Source organism: Pelobates fuscus, chromosome 7 (assembly GCF_036172605.1).
Source record: "Pelobates fuscus isolate aPelFus1 chromosome 7, aPelFus1.pri, whole genome shotgun sequence".
Lineage (NCBI taxonomy): Eukaryota > Metazoa > Chordata > Amphibia > Anura > Pelobatidae > Pelobates > Pelobates fuscus.
The window spans coordinates 46,818,437-46,841,825 of NC_086323.1; the positions used below are offsets into that span (position 1 = coordinate 46,818,437).

General features: G+C 37.3%; 1 protein-coding gene across 4 annotated transcripts in view; it reads right to left on the minus strand.

The window, feature by feature from the left end:
* Positions 1-464: 464 nt before the first annotated feature.
* Positions 465-23,389, minus strand: part of KANK4 (KN motif and ankyrin repeat domains 4) — an 81,989-nt gene continuing 59,064 nt past the window's right edge. For all 4 annotated transcript variants that reach the window (XM_063428075.1, XM_063428077.1, XM_063428074.1 and 1 more), the window contains exons 6-10: positions 22,622-22,709; positions 18,859-19,078; positions 15,534-15,676; positions 11,301-11,501; positions 465-1,038 (exon numbers count right to left, since the gene is read on the minus strand). In XM_063428075.1, coding sequence (XP_063284145.1) covers positions 910-1,038; positions 11,301-11,501; positions 15,534-15,676; positions 18,859-19,078; positions 22,622-22,709 — 781 coding nt within the window. In that variant the 3' untranslated portion in view covers positions 465-909. The remainder of the gene's footprint in view (positions 1,039-11,300; positions 11,502-15,533; positions 15,677-18,858; positions 19,079-22,621; positions 22,710-23,389) is intronic.

The window sequence follows — 23,389 nt, forward strand, 5'->3', positions numbered from 1 at the left end:
CTGTGACTTGTTAGGAACAGACTAGGAAATTCATTTTTTTAGGTATAAATTAAATGAAAAATGTCCTGGCCAATTACTGACAAGCTCAGTCTTATATAACTAAAGATTATTTAGAACACATCATAAAATATGCCTAATTTTTTTTTATTCTCTAAACCTGGAAGTGTGAAGATTTGGCAAAGGAATGGCCAAATCTAGGTCAAAATGGCAGATTTTCTTTAATTAAAGTCGACTAACTGGGGAATTGAAGTTTTAGGCCAAATTATTTATCCACAATTCTTGAGTCTTGAATAAGGTCCATGCAAAGTACAATACACATAGTATTGATGATTCCCTGGAACAAAAAAGGGATTGACTTATAATTCTGCTGTCTTTCAACTGTTTAACCCCTTAAGGACCAAACTTCTGGAATAAAAGGGAATCATGACATCTCACACATGTCATGTGTCCTTAAGGGGTTAAAGAGCTAGTGTTGCTGGTTGATGAATATAAATGTGCCTTTGGTATTCAATGGTTTTTTTGGGGTATACAAAAATCCTTGTGCTTTCCGTTCGATACATATGACATGACCTTACGATGATCACTATATGAATACTCATGTGTTTTGAGATTTGCCCAGATGAAGGGGTAACTGTATGAATCCTGTATATATCCAACCTTGAGATTGTCATTTCGAAAGAAGCCAACATGTCTTAAAGTTGCTGAAAAAATAGATTTGCCTATTAAACAAATGACAAAATATGGATTATTCTGAAAACTTGGTACATGAGTATAAACATATAGACATATTTTAAATAGTTTCTCTATATGAAAAACAATACAGGAATGGATTCTAACATTCGGAGCTAGTGCAGTCCTAACAATTAGAGAGACCTAACCAAGAATAGGGCTTTTGTTTTCAAACTCTATTTACAATGAAGCTCCTTTTTCCATCTCAGTCGAAGGGCAGGAACTGCGGAGCTCTGTGTGGGCTTGTAGAAATTCAGCAATCTCAGTGTGGGTAGAATTCAGAACAAGAGACAAAGCAGAGTTTCCAGCCTATGGAGGGGGGTGGAGAAAAACAATTGAATTAGTTCTCATGTAAAGCCTGGAGCAATGTGTCAACATGAAATTCAGCATCAAGCAGGGATGCAAGAGTTAAAGGCATATTCTGGTTTGATCGGCATAATGTAAAATCACATATTGACATGACAAAACAAAACATGCAATAGCCAGTTTACAACAAATTATCTACAAGGGCTGGTTCCAAATACTGGAATTATATGATTCTCATCGAGATATATTCAGTGACTTCACTCCTAGTCAACTCCGAGAAACTTTAAACTGACCCTTCCAGGGGGAGAGGGAGTTCTTGGAATGATTTTAATCTTAAAATGAGGCTTTGAATTCTCCTACAAACCTAACCTTTTCCAAAACGGTTTAATTTTCAAGCTAAAGGGTCAGTTTATTACAAATGTCCACCATAGTCACCCAGATAATTTCATCTCGATTAACATGGTCGGCTGCAGTGGCCCTGTCATTTTAGTACTGCGATCTAAAACCTTGCCATTTTGTAGATAAGGCAATGTTTTCATTGCAGGGCTAAAAACTAAATTCGGAGTGGTCTTCCCGATAGTTGGTATGATAAGCATGCATCTCTATAACAGGCATTGGATTGGGTAGAAAAGAAAAATGAGAAGTAGATGAGACAACCTGCAGGTCCATGTCACCGGATGCAGAGCATGTGGCTCCACAGAGTGAGTTTCGGTGCAGGAAAAGTAAAACACGTTTTTCAATTAGGGGACCCAGAAACTAAATTGGGAGTAGTACACTACAGTGTTAGGAATACATGTGTGTTATCCCTTATTTATAAAATAAAAATAAACACAAATAAAACAAAAATCTACATTTAAAATCGTTCGAATCTAGCGTCTTCCATAATAAACAAACTACTTTATAGTCTAAGATTGCATCAGTAAATCCTGCATTGATTTCATTGCTATCTTCTCAGAGAATACTGTATCTGCCTCTATCAGGCAGCACTTAAAGTGTATTAAGTACCAAAAGTGTATTAAGTGTATTAGGTACCACACAGCGCATTGAAAATGACAGGGCTAAGATCCTGTGGGACTGTCAGATCCAGACAGACACTGTGGTGGTAGACAAGGAACGGAAGACTGCAGTAGTGGTGGATGTGGCAAAACCCCGTGTCCAAAACCTCAAAAAGAAGGAACATGAGCAGGTTGAATACCAAGGGTTGAAAGAGGAGCTAGAAAGGATGTGGAAAGTGAAGACAGTAGAAATCCCTGTGGTGATGGGGTTACAGAATCGAGTGCCCCTAAGTTGGGTGAATGACTTCAGAATATTCCAGGTGTGACATTTAGAGGCTGACACTAGGGGACTTCTTGATCTGGTCTTTGCTGTATTTACAATTTTGTAAAAATTTCAGCTATGTTTTATAGAAGTTTATTGTCTTGATGAAAAAGTCTGAGTGAAACTGACATGCTGATAAAATTGGAAATAGAGTTAAAAAAAATGAAAAATAAAAATCAAGAGATAAAAATTTCTAGCTTCTTTGAATCCGTATGCAATGGACCAAGCTGAGCACTATGTACGAAACAGAACATTTTCCTTACTTGTAAACTGGAGAACCAACAAGAGAAATTGCAAATTTGTTTAAATCTAGATGTTTTGGGCTAAACGTTTGCAATTCCACTGTCACGTCTACAATATGCCAAGTTTAGTTAATAAATCCCACAGTTGGAGATAGAAAAATTAAAAAAGTTTTACAAAATTAGAAAGAGTAGAAAAACAAACCTTTAGTGCAAATCTGTGTCTACCCTCCTGTGGTTGGGTTAATTCAATCCTCATTTAAATTAATTACCATCATGAAAATCTAATTAACGGCAAGGTTTTTTTCAGACCGCAAAGAATGATATCCCAGGCAGGCATTATTAGATAGGTACCATTTAACTACATGGAACATCTGAAATAGCTTTCTAATTATTTAATTTAAGAAAGGTCTTGAAAAAGGGTCGCTAGATAAATTTCCACTCATGTAGAAGGGGATTAATACATTTTGAGAGGAACTCTGCATACAGGGGATAATTTATGTTTAGAAATGTCTGGGAAACCTGCTTGTCTTCCCAGCCCATAGGACCATAATTCACATACCCAGTTATTCAGTGGTCTGGTTTCATTTAAACCGTGATAAGATAAAGTGCAGAATTCAAGAGAACTCAACAATTTTATAAAGTGACAAAGTTGCTGTGGCAGAAATGCCTCTGCCACGTGTTCTTGGAGGGGCCTGCTTGCCAGCCTCCTGCCAAAAGAATATCACTTGATCTTGTAAGAGCAGCCTGCTACACTTTCTGGAGTAGGAAAGGTCTGCCCACTGGAAGCTAGATCCTGGTCTTGGGTCCAGGGTGGATGGAGGACGACGAGACCCCAGCCAAGCTGTAATGCTGGAAGTGGGGACTACGGTGCTGAAAGTGTCTGGTAGAGTGCTTGGAAGTACTCTGAGGTACTAGGAAGCAGTGAGTGGTGGAGGCACCCAGTTGGGGTGCCAGGCGGTCTGCCACAGTTGCCCCCACAGGCATCCAGGAGAGTGCATTATCTGATCATGTTGTGCCTCGGCCCAAAGCAGAAGTCAAAACAATTGAGAAGCACTACAGACACATGGCGACTACTGTGCATGCTCCTTGCATTCCTGTATGAGAAGCATCACAGGTAGTGTCTTGCTGCTGGATATAAGGAAAGTTAAAACTTTATTTAAGAAGGTATTGTGGGTGAGGGGGGAGCAGTATTAGAGCTTTAGTATTAGAGGAGGGGAGCGGTGCCCGGAAGACGCCAGGTAAGAAGTCAAACTCTTCAATAATGGATTACTGATTTAAGGTAGGGGATGCCATGGCACTCCTGGCACCATAACCACTATAGCTCACTGTAGTGGTTATAGTCTTTGGCGTATTCCTTTAAAGCCAAGAGATTGACCATTTGCTGGCCCTTTGGACACCCTCTGGCTTTAGTAATGCCTTCAGGGAAGGAAGGTTGGGCCTCCTATGGCCCTATTAACCCATGCATGCAAGCCAAAGTACAGGATACCTTCTGGTACTTATTTAAAACCTGAAGTAAAGGATATATAGCAGCTTCTGTCCTGTTATCGGATACAGGGTAAAAGACCCCTTATTTGAATTACCTTCTGTACAACAACCCACCAGTGGTCTCCCCTGGGTTTTTTTTGTACCATGAGGTGTTTTTCTTTTTTTAAATGGCATATTTTGGCATATCTGTGTTTACATGCAAGGGGTCTCACAGACCTCAGCATGTATTTTTTCTACAGTATGTATACAACACGTTGTTATATTTATACCTGTTTGCAACTTGAATTACACCGGTATTGTGGTTACAGTCCAGGTGGGGTGCCTACATTTACAATATAAAAATAACTACAACAATTGAGCTAAGTTACTCTGAGACCCCAGCATGCAAGTAGTGATGATAAATATTCAGGATCTTTAAAACAGACTTCTGAGTGTTACCTCATTTAATCAGTGACGGCAGTTTCACCATCATCTAGTAAATCAACTTGAAAATATGTTAATAAAATAAGATCATGGCTCGGCAGAAAGGATGACAACATCATTTTATGCTTGTCTTACATTGTGAGTGTAATCTGCAGCACAATTAGGAGGACACATTCCAGGTTCTTCAATGATATGTCTGTATGTTCCAGATACTGTCAGACTACGATATGTTTGTCAAGCACAACAAACCTGGTTAGAATATGATGCAGCTGAAAATGTTAGTTCAGCCGAGCATGTAATTACATTTCTTTAAACCATTTACCTAACGGCAAAATGTACAATACAACCTGAGTAAAGAACATTAAAAAAAAATATCCTAATTGAAAATACCAGATGAATAGGAAAACCTCCATACATTACACTGCCTGGAAACATTTTTTTTTAATTTAAGTAACGACAAATGTTACAAAAAAAAAACCTGTCCGTACAGAAAATACAAATCAGAATCAGGGGTTGATTCACTAAACAGTAATGTGAGCTGGAAAAAAAAAATGGTGGTTTGTAATTTTTTTTTTTGCTTAAATTTTGCAGCTCTTATTATTATGGAGATATTTTCTCCGTTAATTAAATTAATTTTATTTTATTTTTTTCGCAGTTCTGAAACACTATGAACAGAGGTTGCTTTCAAGAACAAAGAAATAAAGCATTAGAGAATTTATTTACTACACTGGGAACAGTGTAGAACTGACAAATTAATTTCAAGTTCTTGGATCAAATAGGAGACAATTTCTTGCTGGGATATTTTTGTCTTTCATTTGTAAAATCCTTGTCACTACAATTCCTGATTTGGAAAATAAGGTATTGATATGGATCTCTCTCTTTCTCTCCTTGTAACATTTTCCTGCTTGCTAAATTACATTTACTGGTTAATAGAACATTCCTTCTACTATGATATTTGATGTTGTCCTGTTGAAAACTAACATTTCCATATAGCAACTGCTGCTGCAAATCTTTGATGCAGATTGAACATTTTAATTTAGCCATCCTCAAAATTGTAGCTCTTCAGACAGCATTGTGAGCTGAATTTGAAAAGTTTTCATGAATGCAGTGGGACCACAGTGTCTAGAATGTTTGGAGAAGCAATGTATGGTGGGTCCAGTTTCAAGGTCTGGAGCAGTGGTTCCCAACCCAGACCTCAAGTACTCCCTAACAGTCCAGGATTTAGGGATCACCCAGTTGTGTCTGAGGTGTTTTTAGAAAAAAGGAAAAAAAAAAAAAAAAAGGACACTATAGGGTAATTCCTAAATCCTGGACTGGTAAGGGGTACTTGAGGACTGGAGGGATAGCATTAATCAGAATGCACTGCTTCTTCTGATTGATGGCCCACGTTTCACTATAATTTGAGTTGTGTGTATATAATTTAAGATAAATAAAGGCATTGATAAGACCAGGTTAATTAAGCAATACCTTCATAATCACACTCTTCCGCGAATCCAAAGACTATTTTCACATATTTAACTCTCTTCTTCGCCCTATTGTTCCTCCTCCACCTACTTACTTCACCTCCTCAGACTTTGCAACTCACTTCACTGACAAGATCTCTACAATCAGGGTAGAGATCTCTCATCTTTCTTCTTCCCCTTACAATACTTCCCCTAACCTCACTCCCTCTGCTGTTCTATGTTCATTTGCACCCGCCACAGCGGAAGAGGTTTCTGCTCTGCTCCAGTCCTCCCGCCCCACCACATGCTCCCTAGATCCAATTCCCTCGCGCCTCATCTCTATCTCTCCTCTGGCATATTTTCATTGCCCTTCAAACATGAAACTATAACTCCAAGCCCAACCTTGACCCTAACTCCCCATCCAACTACCATCCTATCTTGCTACTGCTTTTTGCATCCAAGATCCTTGCGAGATTGACATACTTCCTTGAGTCCAACTCTCTGCTAGACCTGCTTCAGTCTGGTTTCCGTGTTAAGCACTTAAGGAAACGGCACTGACCACAGTATCCAATGATCTACTCGCTGCGAAATCTCGTGGTCACTACTTTATCCTAATTCTCCTTGACCTTTCTGCGGCTTTTGACACTGTTTATCATCAACAGCTTCTTCTCATCCTCCACAATATCGGTCTACAAAATGTTGCTCTCTCCTGGTGCTCCTCCTACCTCTCCCAGCGCTCTTTCAGTGTTTCTTTCTCTTTATCCGCTTCTTCTCCCCAACTTCTCTCTGTTGGTGTCACCCAAGGTTCAGTCCTTGGTCCCCTACTGTTCTCCATCTATACTGCCTCCCTTGGTAAACTCATTAGCTCCTTTGGCTTCCAATATCATTTCTATGCGGATGACACGCAAATCTATCTATCCTCTCCTGATCTCTCCCCGTCCCTCTTTACTAGTGTTTCTGACTGCCTCTCTGCTATTTCTAACTGGATGGCTGCCCACTTCCTTAAACTCAACTGAAATTCTGGTCTTTCCTCCCTCAAGTGTTGCTACCCCTGTGTCGGTATGCCTCCAAGTCAACGGTGCTACCATCAGCTCCACCACGCCGGCTCGCTGCCTAGGTGTTCGCTTTGACTCCGACCTCTCATTCACGCCTCATGTTCAGTCTATCGCCAAATCCTGCCGCTTCCATCTCAAAAACATTGCGCGCATCCAACCCTACTTAACGCCAGATGCGACTAAGGTGTGAGTCCATTCCACTGTCCTTTCTCGCTTTGACTACTGTAATACGCTTCTCAGTGGTCTTACATGCTCCCAATTTTTGCCCGTTACAGTCCATAATGAATGCAGTGGTGAGGCTCATCTTCTTGTCCGCCCACACCTCCTAATGCTGCTCCCACCTATCTATCCTCCCTAATACACAAGTATGTCCCATCTAGGCCCTTACTGCTAAAGACTTACGTCTATCTTCTGTCCGTACTCCCACCTCTGATGCTCGCCTTCAAGACTTCGAGGGCTGCACTGTTCCTGTGGAACTCACTTCCCTACTCCACTTCTTCATAAAAGCGTATCAATTAAACTTAATAGCTCATGACTGATTCCTCTCTTGTAACTGTCATTAGTCTAATACTATCCTTACCTTTTGTGTCACTTTACCCCACTCCCTCAAGCATGTAAGCTCATTGAACAGGGCCCTCAACCCCTCTGTTCATGTGTGTCCAACTTGTCTGGTTACAACTACATGTTTGTTTGTCCACCCACTGTAAAGCGCTGCGGAATTTGTTGGCGCTATATAAATAATAACATAATAATTAAGGTAATTTAAAAACATACTCCACTACTCAAATAAAAATAATTTTTTAGTAGAAATACCTCCAATGAAAACATGCATGTATTTAATTATGCATTATTTATTGGGGATATATCTAAAAACAGCTTGCAAAAGCTGCAGATCTCTTGTCTGCTGCCTTTGCGAGCCCTTCTCTTCTTCCATGTCTACTATCACAGACTTCCCAATTAATCTCTCAAGTTTAGCTCCACTGAGGTTAATTAATAAAAGTGTAAATTTCTATTGAAATTTGCACTTTTTGTAAAATGAAAAAAAAAAAAGTCTTCACACATAGAACACTATTGCGAGCTAAAGTGCTTTAGGGGTCCAGAGTAATACTACTACTATGTTCATGTGGCAGGTGCATAGTAAATTAGAGTAATTGAATGTATGTGAAAAAAATCATAGGAGTATTAAAGAGGCCTGTCATTTTATTCTTATATTATTCTTATATATATATATATATTTCTTTTTACAATAATTCTCTTTTTCAAATGCATGTTTAATAATTTAATTTGAAAGATTTGGCAGTATTGAATTGCATCATGCATGAAAATATTATCTTGGAAAACAGACTCATTGGGCTAGCGCGCAGGCAACAATTTTTTTTGTTTGTTTGTTTTATCAAAACAGACTCATTGTTTTATAATTCACATGTCAGTACAAGTAATTATGAGTTCTCAAGTTCTCACAATGCTATATCACAAGATAAAAAAAAAGGAATGAATTAAACAGGAAGACAACACATACTCTATCATGTTGATAAGTAGAAATAAATTAAGATTTACACCCTTCATACCATCATTAATACATGGGTAACACTGTGTTTGGAAGAAAGTTGGCATTGAGCATTAAAGCTGGGGTGCCAACGTTGAATGTAAAAAAAAAGCAAAATATATATATATATATATATCTTAGACCTAATGTCAAAGCAATCCCTAATAGGAATATCTTAAAAACTAAAACCTGTATTGACTTTATTTAAAAGCAATGGCACACACATACAGATAGCAATAAAATGGAGACAAACTGTAATACAAAATTCTAAATCCAGAGGAAGATGTAATAAGTATCTAACTTTCTAGTGAAATTCCAGTATAAATTACTATCACACTTGTAGCTAGATTATAAACTCACATGATACAGTATAAGTGTTAGAAGTAGAATCATAACAATTACTAATCATTCAAGAATTAATACTACGTATCTTAATAAGGTATTAAGTAGCTGTAACAAAACTCTACTGGGTAGCCTCAAATGGTTATTAAAGTGGCACTGTCACCCTCTGTATTTCTCCTCCACTTGACTTTTCTTGACACAAGGCAGAGCCCAAGTGTCACTCCATGCAGCCATCACAGTGATGGCTGCAGGGAATTGGCTGTGTATCAGGAGGGTCTCACAGGGATCCCCCATAGACCTCAATGCTGTACTATCACGCATGCAGTAACATCGGCATCGAGGAGGACCATGCTGCACCAAGATGGCAGCACCTGAGAGGGACAGGTTTAGGTAAGTTTTCTCACCTTTACCTGCTCCCCACCACCAACGGACCCCCAGTGTCAATGTCACCATTGGGGAACTCTGCGAATTTGGCAAAGTCCCTAAAATGGTGAAAGGGCCATTCTAAGCCTTGTACGTTGAAAGACCTGACAAACACATGCAGTGTCAGGGAGAGCAGAAGTAGATAGGTAGAAACAAACCAAAATAACCAGTATGTCAGGAATAGTGCTTCTTATCCCTCCTCAGTTTAAATTACTAGGGTCCTGTTAATCCATAGCATTGGGATTGCTAATTAGCAATAAATCCCATGGGTATTGTGTAAATATGTAACTTTAATAACTGTAAAAATAAATGAACCCATGTCAAACAACACAGTGCTATATAGGTTCTCTGATATAGAGGATCCGCTATACCTGGTACAAACCGCTGCAGTCTATTCCTATAGAGAATGCTATAGCCTAAAGTACTTCAAGGACTAGAAACCTCTCTAAATTACCAATCGGTAGTCCTCACAAGCATTACTGAATCCTGTCCAAACATATCATTCAAAGAGAACAGTGTCTATGAATGGAAGCTAATCTATTCCCCATAACACAATATCTCTAGAAGTGTGAGCAAGCTCATCACATCTGTACACAACCAGAGAGAGGCATTGCCCCATAGATAATCCCTGTCGTAAGTATGTTTGGAAATTCTCATCCCACCTTAACATGCTTTCGGTCACTGTTTATATGCAATACAAGGTAGAATGGAAACCATCAGGTTCTAAGCTGATCATACGATCCAGTAATTTTATCTTGAAGTTGAATTTAAAATTTAAAAGTGTTGATATTAAGTAGTTCAAACAAGTCAAATTATGCTGGACCATATGACGAGTATGTCATCAATATAGCGTTACCAGTCTTAATAATACCCTATATGTTTTACAAGTGTAGGTTTACATAAGAATGGCATAACATACTAACATTTCCCCTGCGACTATACTACACGAACTCCACCAAACTAACAGAAAACATAATCCAAAACCATCTGCTTGGAGCTTGGTAAAATTACAAAGAAAAAGCTCAATATCTTTCCCAAAGGTGCCTTCTGTCTGTTCCTTTCTTTGTAACAAAAAAGAATGTATTTATTTTTAACAGTAAGTTAATGTACTTTCTATCCAATATTTTAGAATATATTAACCAGAGCTAAAATTTTCAAGCCCTTTGCTGCTATGCTGGTCAAAAAAAGTTAGTCATCACTGCAAGCCTGGAGGGTCGATGGCACATTAACCATGGGTGAATTTCTACTCACCAGATCTGAATCTCTATTCTAGTGGAGAATGGAAACTTTGAGCCATGTATTTACTATCTACAGAAGATAAACATAGCATCAACTAAATGAATGTTAAGAATGTTTTTAACCAGAGTGTGCGTCTGTGGCTGGAGCAATATTTACACATTAAATATCCCAATGATAAAAGCCATTTTTTACCACAAAACCCAAAATTCATGAGTATTATTTTCAGCAATTGATCTTCATTAATGCTTAGTATAATTGGTCTTCCTTTAGTTTACATAAAACAAGCTACATATTCTAGCTTTATCTCCAAATTCCACAAACATTTTGTAATGACAGAAATCCCAGAAAGTGTCAAGTAAATCTGTTAACTTTTCTGCATTGCTCAGGAGCCGATGTTTACTCCTATTTATAGCCAGTTTCTAGGATATAGATACTATAAGGAATTCTTCAGAAACTATCAAAAACTGTCAAAAAAGGCAATTCAAAGGACAAGACATTAAGGTCAAAGTCCAGGACACTTAACTCATCCTTCTCCTACTTTGAAATAACAATGAATTTTGGAATATAAGTAAAAGTGGGTATTTTAGTTACAGTGGGGTCAAACACATTCAAAAATGGTTTACATAATATAAAATGCAAATAAACAAGAGCAGGTTGTAAATTATTGTATGAAATAAAGTTCTTATTAAAAGATCGAGTACAGCTCTGCAGTTCGGAGAGCTTAAGCATGACCATATCTCACATGCCTTACCTTGTCAGTGAGTTCAATGTCACACTCTGGATGGGATACCAGGAGCTTCACCATCTCCATGTTGCCCAGTTGACAAGCGATCATCAAAGCAGATTCCCCATCCTTATCCTGCAGATTCACGTCCGCACCACAATGTAACAGGACTTTCACCATGTCTGACCGGCCGTGGCTTACACCCAGCATCAAGGCAGTCTGTCCGCCCTGAAAGATTGTCCACACAAAAATCATTTAAATGTGGTGGCCATTCATTGCATCAATAGCCACATAATCAGGAGCAGATCATGGAAAATGGAGCCCATCTGAACAATTATTAACCCAGTAATGTCTATGACTTCTACGTATGAAAAAAACAACTTCTACCTCCTAGAGGATTAACTTAAAGCAACTTGGCTATATTTGTGCTGAAATCATAAATATCTTAGCAAATTCTCTGATCTGAACAAATTCAGGCATCTTCTCATCAACATCAGTAGTAATAGGAGTCTATTGTTTACTTGTAAGTGTCCCATAATGTTGACCTGTGATATGTCCCTGGCAGGTTAACCCTTAGTGATGGTGGGATTATGGACACTTAAAGGGGAAATTGTCATGTCCCAAGATTTTTCATTTAATATTTACTGCCCCCTATATTTAGCAAATATGAAATCGTGAGGTGCGACTGATACAATTAAATGTTAATATCCACAACTCATTATTCTACAGCTGGGTGCCTCCATCTTAACTCCCTGCCAATAAAAAGTTATCATCTCCGGCCTTGGCACCTGGCAGTCAACATAGAAAAAGAGAGAGAAAAAAATATGAAATGAGAAAAAAAAAAGAAAACATGAAAAAAGAAGTAACAGGTACTAAGCACTGTGGCATATATGTATAGTGGCAATGAAAAAGTTAATCTGTTTATATGTATGGTGACAATGAAGGAGTTAATCTGTTTATATGTATGGTGGCAATGAAGGAGCTAATCTGTTTATATGTATGGTGGCAATGAAGGAGTTCATCTGTTTATATGTATGGTAACAATGAAGGAGTTAATCTGTTTATATGTATGGTGGCAATTAAGGAGTTAATCTGTTTATATGTATGGTGGCAATGAAGGAGTTAATCTGTTTATATGTATGGTGACAATGAAGGAGCTAATCTGTTTATATGTATGGTGACAATGAAGGAGTTAATCTGTTTATATGTATGGTGACAATGAAGGAGTTAATCTGTTTATATGTATGGTGGCAATGAAGGAGTTAATCTGTTTATATGTATGGTGACAATGAATGAGTTAATCTGTTTATATGTATGGTGACAATGAAGGAGTTAATCTGTTTATATGTATGGTGACAATGAAGTAGTTAATCTGTTTATATGTATGGTGACAATGAAGTAGTTAATCTGTTTATATGTATGGTGACAATGAAGTAGTTAATCTGTTTATATGTATGGTGACAATTAAGTAGTTAATCTGTTTATATGTATGGTGACAATGAAGGAGTTAATCTGTTTATATGTATGGTGACAATGGAGTAGTTAATCTGTTTATATGTATGGTGACAATGAAGTAGTTAATCTGTTTATATGTATGGTGACAATGAAGTAGTTAATCTGTTTATATGTATGGTGACAATGAAGGAGTTAATCTGTTTATATGTATGGTGACAATGAAGGAGTTAATCTGTTTATATGTATGGTGACAATGAAGGAGTTAATCTGTTTATATGTATGGTGACAATGAAGGAGTTAATCTGTTTATATGTATGGTGACAATGAAGGAGTTAATCTGTTTATATGTATGGTGACAATGAAGGAGTTAATCTGTTTATATGTATGGTGACAATGAAGGAGTTAATCTGTTTTGTCTAGGATTTGAATGTGAGAAATTTTAAATCTTGTGGCAGTTGGTCAGTTAGACAGGTATCTGGGCAGAATTGATGACACAGCAGTTTCTGGGGTCTGGAACTGGCCTGGGATTGGTTGAAATTTGCAAGCAGAAAAAGAGCGGGAAACTGGAACAGTATAAAAAGAAGCAGCACAGGTTTAATCCTGTCAGAGTGGACTGAAGCAGGAACGGTGCAGACAGACCCCACTCCCCTCCCTTTACTTTTATCTAACTGTATTGTTGTGGTGTTATGAAGCATTGGGGCAAAAAAGTCATCCTCAGGGTCAAGTTCTGAGGAAGGATATGGTGGTAAATGGTTTTAAATAAAATGCGGGCGGGTTAGTTATGACTGACTGGCTATTTGGTGGTTAATAAAGTTAAAAGTTTTTAAAGTTGGTAAACCACATGTTATATGCTTATGGTTACAAAGTTATGGTTGTAAGCCCCTTGAGCTGTGAATAAACACTACGGCCAAGTCCATTGAAAAGTAATTAAACATTGTCTGTGGTTAATTTTATTTATATGAATATTGCCTACAATGTTTCTATTTCTCCTCTTAATGTTCAATGTGGGCTCTTATTATGCGTTGAGTGGACTGGTTTATGATGTCATGGCTTAATTTTTAATATAGGAAGTAAAAGAAAATGGAGCTTCACATAAAAAGGACAAGTTCTAGATGATTTTCAATGTTCTTCTAAGGAGCAATTCTAGAGAGGCAATGGTTACTCTTTAATTATGGATATTTTGGTAATTTTGTGCGTCAGTATGTATTTAAGTTAAAAGAGGGTTATTGTACTTTAATAGACTCTATACACAGAAGAACAAAATTATGCAAAATGTTTAAAACTTTGTTAACAATCTGAAGAACGGAGTTTCCAGAAAGAGATATGTCTTAGTGACATCAATTTGAGTTATCCATCTAAATAACTTAACAAAAGGATCCAGTGTGTGTTCTTCTCCGCCTTGGCCTTTCTGTTATTATGAATATTTAAGCAGACCCTACTAATGCTGAAAATTATCAAGACAAATAATTTAAGAATACATTTGTATTGAATTAAATCTGATTTTGTATTATTCAGAATATGTGTAAAAGTCTCCAGATGGTTGTGGAGATTTTTAAGAAATAATAATAATTCATTAGAGTAATATGAATTGATGTGTTTTTCGTTATTTTCCTGAATACACCCCCTAAAAGTATAATTAGTTTTATAAGCATCCAACGTTAAAATGACAATCAGGCAAATCCAATTGCTTGCGGTGTTGTAATACTGAATGTAAGAAGGTTCCAGGTGATTTAGGGAACTTTAGGATATGCATATTCTAGACGTGTAAAAGGTAAAAATTAATCTCTAAAGTACGCAATTTGTTCCCTACTGATCTGGACACCCAAAGTGTACTACACAGCAGGAATATAAATCATCCCATTCATTAACTTGACAAAAAATACCCAGAATCCACTTAAAATGTCAAATAAAGAATAACAATTTTTTCAGCTAGTTTTGGCAAAAAATTAAATAAGTGAGCACAGACATTTTACTGTACCAATGAAACAAAATTATATAAAATTAAATAAAGCTTTTTTTTTATTGTTTACTAAAGTTTCACAATGGGGAATTAACTATGCACTGACTACATAACTATACACATACTTCTGAATCAGAAATGTATTCCTGATTGGAAACCCATTCTTTATGGATAATTTATATGATGGGTAAAATTTGGATAATACATCATACTAATAAAAAAATATTTAGAATTCAGTGTAGATGGTAAATTAAACAACAGCCTCTGTTAAATGAAACAGAAATCTTTGTAACCACGTGGCCTTAGCTCACTTCTCCTGCAGTGAGAAACATTAGAAAATTAGACAAGATCTCTAAGATCAATGAAGAGTGAAAACTAGGGACAGCTGGCTAGGTTTAGACCACTGACAGTTGCCTACTGGCTTTAATGACACAATGGGTAAACAATCATGATTTGCTGAATCGCGTCATTTGTTCTCCAGTCTTGTTCTCCATATTGCCACAAAAGCTGCAGACATTATTATGGATGGAATCTTTTAATTTCATGGTTATAATTACACACAATTCAGATTGTTAATATGCTGCTCATGCAACATACAGTTAGCAATGTACAGGTAATATGATTGCTACGTTGTGCTTTTATATATTTTATTTTGGATGGATTTTAACCATATTGAAGATGCTGGCTGCTTCGAGGATGACATCCGTATGTGTTCCATTCACGTTACCACTGACTGACTCAGCAGAAGCACAAACTGGACTTTCACTCAAGCCAAAGAGCGACACTTTATTTTATATTGGGATCCCCTGCTTACTTTTTCTATTTTCGGAATTTCGGCTATGTACCTGAGTTGCGCACAAGTTTACATTCCCGCTGTTCAGAAGCTCCAGAACTACCTCCATGTCTTCATCTGTTTCTGCCGATGCCAAAGGAGTGAGCATTACTGGGGTGTACCCGGCTTTATTTTGATGGTCTACATCACACACACCTAGCACAAAAACAAGTAACAGAGATTGGTTCAGATACATTACAAGTCAGACATTTCATTTTGGGTCTGTTCACAAATGACCACATTATAGGTCTACAATTATTTCTGGACTACAGAAACACAGGCAACACATCCGAAACACAGGGGCCCAACAGCGCAAGTAGTAGTGCTCCATCCCCCACACTTAAATAATTGAATAATAAAGCTTATTTTATGGCTGAGTAACCTGCTGGGATATGAATAGGCTTTTTCTGAGATCTGTTGTGTAATATCCCCGAAAATATATATATTTATTTTAATAAGATATGTTGCTCGTTTATAGTCTCTGCCACAGCCAATATTTTTTGCTTACTCAGGTCCAGTTTTATCACAAAGCGATAACCCTTTTCCCCCCGACAACTGCAATTTTTGCATAATAATATCTTTATTACGCCATTGATTTTGAAGTGTAATCGATAGAACGTCCAGCATGTTATTAGCAATAATGAGACTTTGTGCAGACACAATGCTTTCTTGCATTGTGTCCATGACCTCCTTGACTTGTGTATAACATGCACCCCCCGAAGACGCAAATGCTTTAGGCATGCACACAAAAGCCACATATAAGAATACACCTTTTAAAGTGTAATTAATTGAATTATAATAAGTACTGTATGTAGTTAAAAAAAAATGTAATTCAAGTTGCAGCTATAATGACTTCAAATAACTGCGGCTGGCGTAATTTGAAATCTAAATAATACTTTGTACCAGCCATTGCCAAATGAGTCCGCATGTATTTCATAGAAAGGTTGTTTATAGTACCTTCCCCAATATTGTGGTAACAAGTACATACTATCATGATAATTGGTGGACTTGGAGATTCATTTAAATAAAATCCCCTTAAGGACCAAACTTCTGGAATAAAAGGGAATCACGACATGTCACACATGTCATGTGTCCTTAAGGGTTTAAGAACTTCAATTTGTGTGAATTTGGGCAGATTTGGTGATTGTATTAATTTCTGGGCTCTGAGCTGAAATATAACAAATCGCTCAATGAGCAAGCATGCTTGTTTGATTTATGATTTTGAATTCCGTGCGTGGCACCAAAAGAAAAATTATTGATGAGCAAAGATTGATGGCTAGGGGACAGCCAATAAATGTAGATTTTATTCGCATATCAAGTGAACAGTGACCAATAGTTAGAAAAAAAAAAGCAGGAGAAATAGTGACAAAATTATTATTTTTTTTAAATCACATTAAAAAAATAATTAAATAACAAAAACAAATTATTTATATTTTTAATAAATATATCACTATGTAAATATAGATTTTCACTGCTCCCTCAAGATGACTTTTTTTCACTTGGTCACTGAAGCAAATGTCGGAAACATTTGCTTTTCAGTGTTCTACAAAAAAAAAACCTATATATATATATATATATATATATATATATATATATTTAGATTATAAAATATTTAGCAGTACACGGATTGGCCCATTTTCCCTTTTGGTTAATTTGATTTGTTTTCCCAAATCTTTTTATTAATTAAGTTTGGACAAGCCGAACCGCGAACTGGCCGAAATGCTGCCTTCCCAAAAAACTTTTTACAGATAAAGAGGTTCAACCGAAACACAATTTTCAGCCATCCACAAATTTAGTAATAAGGACCCTTTTATTGTGTCTCTCTTTTTTAATTTTATTTAAAATGTGCCCCCTTTCTTCAAATAGTCCTTTAAAAACTTGGAACTATTAACCCTTTCAGAGCCAATGACACGCTGACATTGAAAGGGTTACCGGAATGGTTTGGTAAAATTGTCAACAATCCATTTGCAGCTGCTCACCTTTCTTGGTTGTGTGTGAAACCCTCAACGCTCTGTTATTTTACACGTTGCCTTTTTGTGCAGATCACATAAAATGCAAAATACTTGGCAGCCGCCACAGTAAGTCAATGTGTCCATTTACAGGTATGCCTTTTGCAGCATTGAAATTAGAGGCAATAAGGTGAGTGCAAAGGGACTTCTTCGATAAAATGGTTGTAGAGAAATGACAACATTGCAAAAAACTGCCTAAAACAGCCACGCTAGAAACAACTGTGGGGTTGGAGCTTTTTGCTATTTTGACATAAAATGTGCAGTTCCTTGTGAATTCTCCATAGCCCACAGTTTAATGAATAGGGCTTAGTACCGACAATCAAATATCAACTCATCTATTCAGTCAAGTGAACTTAACCAGTTCCAACAGTTAAACTCTGCAGGGTCGGTCAGCAAGACTCGGCAAAAACCTGATGAGCAAATTACTTCCACATTTATGTGAGAATCATCCAAACCCCATGTTCTGGAATGCACCATGGCTTCAGTTTAAAAACTTTGGATAAGCTGTTCAAATATTTTAGTCTTTTAGGTTAAAATCTAATAGGATTTAATAGGTTGAAAACTATTTTAATATTTTTGAAACATTGATTTTTTTCTAGATTTTTTTGTTTTATAAATTTTAATATTTTTGCCGGACACAAAACCAAAATATTCTTAAAAATTAATCCAAAATATTAGATCAAGACGCATATTAGGAGTAGTGAAAGGTAGATCCTCCACTGTTGTATAACTAGTACTTTGAAACATCCCGGGAGGTGCAGTTATATATATCAGAGATCTACATTCCATTCATCCCTACACTATGAAATAGTGTAAATCTGGACAGTGACTTAACATCCTGGCTCTGTGGTTGCCTCCTTTGTGACTCTCTATGTAGTTTGAAAGGTTTGACAAACATCCTCGCTACACTCCCTCACTAGCTGTACTGCAGATGTGATAGTGGGAAGTAGCGTGACTTCACTAACCTCCTACAGCAGGGGAAGACAACCATCCATACTCCAGATGCTGTGTACTACATCTCCCATAATGCTCTTACCACCATAATGCTGGCACAGCATCAGGGGAGATGTAGACTACAACATCTGTAGTGCACAATGCTGCCTATCCAAATTCTACAGGTTGACATGTTATTAGGAAAAATAAATCTCCTTTATCCTTCACCATACACCACCGTTTGCATCCATTGAACGAGCAAAGTATACATGCTGGGCAAGGTTATAGGAGACGTGGAACTGCACGATGTGAGCTAGATAATACGATAGCAACGCACAGTGCAGCTTTGGCCTCTGGCTCTAGAAGAATTAATGACATTAGTGATCTAGCTCCCACCTGTCTCCAGCAGGAGTTTAACGATCCCGAAGTTGGAATGTGAAACACTGTAATGCAAGGAAGTATTCCCATTTTCATCTGCGATATTGACAACCATCTGTAAGAGTTGTGGGCTGATCGACCTGATTTCTTCCAGATAAACTGCAACAAGGTCGGGGCTGGATGATTTCTGGCTGGAAACTCTGAACCATTCTTGGCAGACTGTGTACAAGGTTTGTCTCTACAGCAATAACAAGGATATGAAGAGTTACCAGCTCTGAGGGTGATACATCCTGAAAAAATTCAAAGGCAACCACAAGCGACAAGTATAACTGCCAACGCACAGTGTTTATCTGAGCATCGCATAAACGCTAAAATTGATTGCAAACTGCTGGCCTCAAGAATACGTTTACTCACGTGCCTTCCAATGTACATGTGGAGACGAAAGCAATTCTTAGCATTACAGCCTGTGTGGACTGCATCTCAATAGAATGATTATTGTAAAGTCATATAAATATTGTTAATGTAAACGTTAGATGGTAGTGATAGGCTAACAGTGCTGAAAGGACCAATTCTGGAGTCCACAAGTGAAAATTATTAGCTGAGCTGTAACAGAGCAGTGGATTGAAGATGCTAGGAAATATTGGTCTTCTATGAAATCACCTACAAACCAGGAGAATTACCCTGAAAGGTTCTCTGCATCATAACCACTATAATAAGCTAAACCTGTTATGGTGTTTGGACTTAACTTTTATATTTAAAAGCACATTTTCTATACACACACACACACACACACTTTATTTTTATTTTTTTTAAATAGACCATGAAAAGATAAAAAGAGTAACAATCTATACAGCTGTGACAAAAAGGAAAATAAAACGATACATTCTGGAAAGAAAATAAACCACACCGAGAGGTTTTAAGACAAGTGCTGCTTATCCAGCTTTTTGTTTGTATCCAGCGGATAAATCCATTTGGGTTATTTGCTAATGAATTTGCTCTTTCCGTCTCCAAAGAGAGTACCTGGGGAACATGATCAATAGCCACAACAGTCAAAAGGTCCAGAAGAATAGCATGCGTTTTAGAACACATTCAGCATTTAAAGGACTCACAGGAAGACCTTAACACAAGCTGATAAACACATTCAAGTAATTCTTCGTACATACTTACATGCCTCTCGTGAAATGTAATCAGGGATCTGGTACAGCATGGGTGTTATGATACATGCAAGTTCACATTTAACCATGTCAGCATTTATACAAAAATCTAGGGCTGTGAAAGGGAACATGACGGTGCAGGAGAAATGCACGATGAGTTAACGTAACTTGCCAATTGGGTGTAAGCCCCCTTGTGCCTTTCAATGTACATGTGATTCATTGTTCACACATCCATCTGACTGCGTGGTTCTGTATTGCTCGGTGTCTGTTTAGGGCCAGATAAACATAGGGACTGTTGGAGTTGAAGCTCCAGGCATATACACTGTAATAGTTCCAAGCTGCCTGACTTTATTTTTTCTTTAATCTCCTATTTTTTGTGATCTGCTGTTAATTTAAAGTCTTCAGTGCCTTATTTATAGCGTGTGGTCAGGAAGGCACAGATATTGTCCTTTACTTGACTGAGCACCATGAGAAACACAGCCCATAATGCATGAAGTACCATCTGTAGCTGGCATAGAAAGTGCCTATCTGTACTCCGTGCCTATTGTAGTCACTCTTTGACCCATAACCAGTAGCATGGAATCCATTTCATAATTAGGCCGGGGTGGGGGGGTGGGGGGGGGTTTCAAGCTGAAGACCCTTGAAACCCTGACCCATCACAGCTTTGATTTTTTATTTTTTTATACATTAAATTTCATGTACATGTTTTATTATAAACACACTATTATAATGTCCACGTAATAAAATTGAATTATGGTATTTTTGTCATCTAACCTAGTATCACTAGAATTAAATGAAACGGTGGGAGGAATATTTTGCCTACATCACATCTGGTTAATATCACACATTTGACTGCCGTAGACACGTTTCACTATTTTCATGATTTGTTTTTTTTAATCATAATTCTACAGAGTATAAATCAGTAACTTGAACAAATGTTCTTCTTTACCAGTGCTTTTCTCTGTTTGTAGTTTGTATGTGGTCATATTCTGTACCACTTGGGCAATACACCTGTTTGTCAAACATCTTACTCCAAAAGCATAAAGCCAGTCATCTTGCTGATATTACAGCCTCCTATTCCAAGAAGGCTTTCCCCCTAGATCTTGCAATACTTTTGCCAGGATTTGCTTCCATTCCACCAAAAGAACATATTTGTGGTTGAGTAATGTTATTTGGCAATTAGGCTTGGATTCCAGTAGTGGTCGGAGTCTCAGTACTTCATAATGGTACAGAGTATTCTATACATATCTTGATGAACCCCTTTGAGTAGATCATACATTGTGAATGGAGATCGCCATGTCCAGGCTGGAAAGGGCCTCTCGTTATTCTCATATTGAGAATTCTGTCAAATGTGATTTTTAATGTTGCGTGAACAAGCCCATCTGATTGGCTAAACAGCCCAGGCCGAGCCATTAAAACAGCACTATTCCTCTTCCAATAAACTTTACATCTGTCACGTGTGACGTTGCAGTCAGGCTGCAGATGGTAAAGCTGATTCATTATATTAGAAGATGGGTTTCTTTTCCTTTAGAACTCAAAGTAAAGCTTTACAATCACTCTTGTTGACATTTGGCATTGCTTATGACGATTTTCGGTTTATTTGCAGCCACTGAAGACTGACTTTGACACTCCTGACAGCTAATTCTCAAGTGGGCATTACTTCTAGGGGCACTTGGTGAAAACATGCCTGAAATGCAGCAACGAATGTAGCAACCTAGGACATCCTACACGCTTCAACGTTTGGTGGTTCTGGACATTACCACTTCATGGTTGAGCTATTCTAGCTCCAAGACTAATCACTTTCCCAACAACTTCACATACTGTTGGCTGAGGTATCTCAAGTAAGGCAGAACTTTTACAAATTTACTTGTTGGAACAGTAGTCTACTAGGACATTGCTGCTTTGACATCAAACACTGTAATATCAGCAATTCTACACACATATTGGTAAATGTTTGTCTGAGTGTTTGATTTTATTCATCTGTCCACAATGACAGGGTTACAAACAGCCAGGTCTCCTAATAACAAATATCAGCAACATAATTCTACCCATGTAGTGTACATGCAAAAAAAATAAATAAAAATGTTCATTACAAAACTTTATAGTTAGGCATTTAAATATACATCTAATGTTACAATTTATTAAATTTAAAAAAAAAAAAAAAAAAAAAAAAAGAGTGTAGCTCCCTTTCATCATATTTTTAAACCATTCCCACTCTTAAAAACCACAACTTTTTAAATTACATTGACTTGGGGTCAGAAGAGGCTGGTTCATTTATCAGTCAGTCGATCAGTCAGTCAAGCTGACAATGAATCAAATTGTTTTAATTTAGCTCAAATTAGCTGATACGGTAATAAATAAGTCTTGTACATTTTGCAAATTATGGAATACCATCTCAAATTACCTACAGTTTAGTTTAGTAAATAAGCCTATTGTTAACAAATATTTTGAAACCATTTTATTTCATATTTTTTTTGGTTGATCTTGCGTTTGGGACTAAACAATGGAATTATGCGTAAAATGTGCTAGATACATGTAGCTTCTATGCGTAATAAGACTACTTTTAAGGCCAAGGGTTTTTGCAATGACCAATAAAATAAAAGTAAGAAAAAGAACATTTGCTGTACCAGTTGATTGTCGGATGTATTTTGGAGTTCTGCAAGACGACTGCTTAAAATCTGGCAGTCACTGCGGAAGGTATCGCCCACTGCATACCTGTGTGGAAAAAACGTAAACACGGTTTTAAACTAAGAAATAAAAATAATGTAAAATAGTGCATTCAAAAAAAAAATCTGAAAATTATTAGACCAAAACGGTTAGCATAAAATGAAGTAAAAAACAAACATAAAAAATAACCACAAAAATAGACACTCTGTTTATCATATGCAATACATTCTTGCTTTAGTCTCCAGAGCTCTCTCCACAGCTATGATTTTGAAAGCAATACAAACTTCAAATTTAAGAATATGGACCCGCTTAATTTATGGGACTTTCAGTCCATGATGCATGGCAAGTAAGGGGTTAACGTGTAACATTAAGATACAATGAAGAAAAAATAAATAAAAGAAGAGGGGCGCAAAATTCCTGATACTAATAGGTCGAATAGGTTTAAGTTGTATGTAATGCTTTAAAAGATAACTTCAAGAGAAGGGACAATTCCTCATTTCCTCAATAACGCTGGGGAGATAGGCAAAAACCTTACGTCTCTCCACAAGTTCTCTCATGATACCTATGGCATGCTAATGTGTGCTCAGGCACGTCTGGAGAAATTCCGTACAATGTGTACTTGGCATTTTCTCCATTAGTGCTGCTTGTGCGCACACAGCACTGTAAGGGTTAATTCATTTACAAGCTTCATCTGGTACGCCCGGTATTCCAGAAATAAAAAGTAATGT